Consider the following 4,697-nt stretch of genomic DNA (forward strand, 5'->3'; position numbering starts at 1 on the left):
TGGGGCTCCGTTCTGTTTCTCCTCCTTGGTGCTGCCACACAGGAGGGCTTCCTGCGAGCGCTCGAGCCGGGGACTCCCACCTAGGAGAGGAGCCACAGACGTCGAGCTCCGACGGGCAGCGGCAGTGGAGACGAGTAGAGAGAGAGGAGAGAGAGAGGAGAGAGTGAGGGGAGAGAGTGAGGAGAGAGAGTGAGGAGAGAGTGAGGGGAGAGAGTGAGGAGAGAGAGAGAGGAGAGAGACAGAGAGAGGAGAGAGACAGAGTGAGGAGAGAGACAGAGTGAGGAGAGAGGGGAGAGAGAGAGGAGAGAGTGAGGAGAGAGAGAGTGAGGAGTGAGAGAAAGCGCATCGTAATTTCTGAATCGTGATGTAAACATTTTAAACTTGAGGGAATTCATGTCTTGGCAGTGGCAATGAGAGATGCAAACATTGAAATGGTTCGGGGCTTGAATCGGATGAAAATTCAGAGGCGTTAAAACGTGCAAACTACCAACTGAAATGTTCATTATTTTAAAGAAATTCCACAAGAACAATAGTCGTGGGGTACGTGTTGCTGTGTGCGTTTACACAATTTGACTTGAAGTCTTCCCGCAGAAATCTGCTTACACAGAAACAAAACATACAGCCAAGGAATTGTGGTGACGTGTTGTTTTAAATTGTCTGAATTTTTGTAAAACACTTTTAAGTCACAACATCAGACAGTAGTTTTGATCGTTGATGAATAATGTTTGTGTGTTTAGCGTTACCGACATAAAGTGCGTGCAAGTAAGTCGTGATTTTTAAACGTAATCTTCACTTATCATGGAACACAAATCTGAGTAGTAGTAGTATCATGGCAAGGAGCTGTGTGAACATATAGCTGGATACTCGCAGTCACCTCAACACAAGTCATTCTCATGGTCTGAGAAAAGGATTATTTGAAACTCTTTCGGGAAAAAACAAGTATTACATAAATAATATAGATAATAGAAATAAGAGAATTGTTGAAAAATAATTATTTTATTTTATTATAATGTCTAAGCCACGCAGGAAAACATTGAAATTGATCAATAACGGTGAGTGTTGACTGAGACTGAGTGATTGATGTGAAGCTATCTGCAATAAATGTGACACGTTGAGTCTCTTAAAACATCTGCGCCGTTCTCTCGCCGCCGTGCTGCAGGAACAATGTTCCTGCAGTTTTGCTGCTTTTGTTTAGATCACGTTGTTTCACGTGACACCCGTAGTGAGTCCAACTGGGTCACAGACGCAGTGGGAGCAACGCTGTTCACCAACTCAACTCAACACGAGCTGCACTTGGGGCTGTTGAACGCCCATCTACCCCACGCTACGCAGAGGTCGCAACCGGGTACCCGATACCCGTACCCTACCCGATACCCGTACCCTACCTGATACCCGTACCCTACCTGATACCCGTACCCTACCCGATACCCGTACCCTACCCGATACCCGTACTCTACCCGATACCCGTACCCGATACCCGTACCCTACCTGATACCCGTACCCTACCCGATACCCTATCTGATACCCGTACCCTACCCGATACCCGTACCCTACCCGATACCCGTACCCTACCTGATACCCGTACCCTACCCGATACCCGTACCCTACCCGATACCCGTACCCTACCTGATACCCGTACCCTACCCGATACCCTATCTGATACCCGTACCCTACCCGATACCCGTACCCTACCCGATACCCGTACCCTACCTGATACCCGTACCCTACCCGATACCCGTACCCTACCCGATACCCGTACCCTACCTGATACCCGTACCCTACCCGATACCCTATCTGATACCCGTACCCTACCGATACCCGTACCCTACCCGATACCCGTACCCTACCTGATACCCGTACCCTACCTGATACCCGTACCCTACCCGATACCCGTACCCTACCTGATACCCGTACCCTACCTGATACCCGTACCCTACCCGATACCCGTACCCTACCCGATACCCGTACCCTACCCGATACCCGTACCCTACCTGATACCCGTACCCTACCCAGATACCCGTACCCTAACCGATACCCGTACCCTACCTGATACCCGTACCCTACCCAGCCCAGTAACCCTACCTGATACCCGTACCCTACCTGATACCCCGTACCTACCGATACCCCGTACCCTAACCTGATACCCGTACCCTACCCGATACCCGTACCTACCTGATACCCGTACCCTACCCGATACCCGTACCCATACCTGCCCTACCCCCCCCCCCCCCTACTGATACACTACCCTACCCGATACCCGTACCCTACCTGATACCGTACCCTACCTGATACCCGTACCCTACCCGATACCCGTACCCTACCCGATACCCGTACCCTACCTGATACCGTACCCTACCCGATACCCGTACCCTACCTGATACCCGACCCTACCCTTACCCTACCTGATACCCGTACCCTACCGATACCCGTACCCTACCTGTACCCGTACCTACCCGATACCCGTACCCTACCTGATACCCGTACCCTACCTGATACCGTACCCTCCGATACCCGTACCCTACCCGATACCCGTACCCTACCTGATACCCGTACCCTACCTGATACCCGTACCCTACCTGATACCCGTACCCTACCCGATACCCGTACCCTACCTGATACCCGTACCCTACCTGATACCCGTACCCTACCTGATACCCGTACCCTACCCGATACCCGTACACTACCTGATACCCGTACCCTACCTGATACCGTACCCTACCCGATACCCTACCCTACCTGATACCCGTACCCTACCGATACCCTTACCCTACTCGATACCCAGCTACCCGTACCCGACCGGGTAGCCGGGTAGCCGTTTGCGACCCTGGTGCGGCCGGGTACGGGTAGGCCGTGAGTCACTGGTGAGTCACCGTTTGTCACTCATTTCGTGTGACGATGTGTGACGAGGGGGGGGGTCAGAACATGTGTGACGAGGGGGGGGGTCAGACATGTGTGACGAGGGGGTGGGTCAGACATGTGTGACGATGTGTGACGAGGGGGGGGGTCAGACATGTGTGACGATGTGTGACGAGGGGGGGGGTCAGACATGTGTGACGATGTGTGACGAGGGGGGGGGTCAGACACGTGTGACGATGTGTGACGAGGGGGGGGGGTGAGAAATGTGACGTCACATCAAAATGCGCGACTTCAAATAAATACGGACGACACGTTCTACTTAACTAAACAGACTTTGTAATAAATGTTTTCTCCTACAACATCAGAGTGCAGCGCCACACTGAATACGCACTACAATGACAACAGTTTACAGCGATTTGAAGCATGTTTTATTTTTTTAGGGGGGGGCAGAGCTTTGTGACGTCATATTTGAGGGGGGGGGGGGCGGAGATTTTGTGACGCCGTGTGACAAAGGGGGGGGGGGGGGGGTCAAAAATATTCCAAAATCTCGTGACGTCATTTATGGCGTCTCATCGCAGGCGAACATCGTGAACACTTTGGGTTCAACGACGGAGCTGGAGTCACCGAGAGGCGAGGTCACAATCCGCTTCTACTGTTTCTCTTGTTCTACATCTCACAGCCAATTCAGTGGAATGTCCAATGCAACCAGCCAGGGGAAGATGACACATCTGATGGTTGTTGTGGAGTCACTGGCCGACACCATCAACGCAGCAAACTAGAGAACCCGTTTCCTCCTCCACCCACTCACGCGTTAGTGCCTCAACCTCGCAACGCACGAGTCACTAGAGACAAAGTCGACCCCCTGTGAACAGCACAACAAGGAGAGTGTGAGACTGTGCACCTCGCAACGCACGAGTCACTAGTGACAAAGTCGACCCCCTGTGAACAACACAACAAGGAGAGTGTGAGACCGTGCACCTCACAACGCGTCACTAGCGGCAAAGTCGACCCTCTGTGAACAACACAACAAGGAGAGTGTGAGACTGTGCACCTCACAACGCGTCACTAGCGGCAAAGTCGACCCTCTGTGAACAACACAACAAGGAGAGTGTGAGACTGTGCACCTCACAACGCGTCACTAGCGGCAAAGTCGACCCTCTGTGAACAACACAACAAGGAGAGTGTGAGACTGTGCACCTCACAACGCGTCACTAGCGGCAAAGTCGACCCCCTGTGAACATCACAACAAGGTGAGTGTGAGACCGAGCACCTCACAACGCGTCACTAGCGGCAAAGCAGAAGACGGTGAGGGGAGCGCGAGAGCCGCCCGGCTAGCGGAGTGAAGCGTAGTGGGAGCGAGTCCTTGACGCCGGCCCCGAGCCCCGAGCCCCACCCCCCCTAGGGCCCCCCAAGGGGGCGGCGCTGGCTGCTGCCGGCGCTGCGGCTGCTTGTTCCACCAGGCGGGGACGGCGCGGCTCCTCAAGCGTCGGACGCAGCGACTCTGTGGGCGGCGCGAAGCAGCCCTTCGCAAGCACCGCCTCCGGGCGCGGCGGACTCGGCACGTCGGAGCTAAAGAAGTTCTAGACACGGAGACACGTAGATTAGCGCGCTGGGCTACACACAGAGACGCGTAGATTAGCGCGCTGGGCTACGTGAGGAGAGAAAGTAGTTCTACACACACAGAGACGCGTAGAGTAGCACGGTGAGCTACACACAGAGACACGTAGAGTAGCACGGTGGGTGACGGTGATCGACACACACACACAGAGACTCGCACAGAGACTCGTAGATGAGCTGGTGGGTGAGGTGACCGACACACACAGACAGAGACTTGCACAGAG

The 4,697-nt window shown here is 53.8% G+C and overlaps 1 protein-coding gene across 1 annotated transcript in view; it reads left to right on the forward strand.

The window, feature by feature from the left end:
* Window positions 1-168, forward strand: part of LOC133361931 (bromodomain-containing protein DDB_G0280777-like) — a 9,603-nt gene extending 9,435 nt beyond the window's left edge. The window contains exon 6 of the mRNA XM_061580906.1: window positions 43-168. Coding sequence (XP_061436890.1) covers window positions 43-84 — 42 coding nt within the window. The 3' untranslated portion in view covers window positions 85-168. The remainder of the gene's footprint in view (window positions 1-42) is intronic.
* Window positions 169-4,697: the final 4,529 nt, after the last annotated feature.

The sequence above is a fragment of the Lethenteron reissneri genome, unplaced genomic scaffold (genome assembly GCF_015708825.2).
Source record: "Lethenteron reissneri isolate LAM-NWPU_2019-01 unplaced genomic scaffold, ASM1570882v1 scaffold_1294, whole genome shotgun sequence".
Lineage (NCBI taxonomy): Eukaryota > Metazoa > Chordata > Hyperoartia > Petromyzontiformes > Petromyzontidae > Lethenteron > Lethenteron reissneri.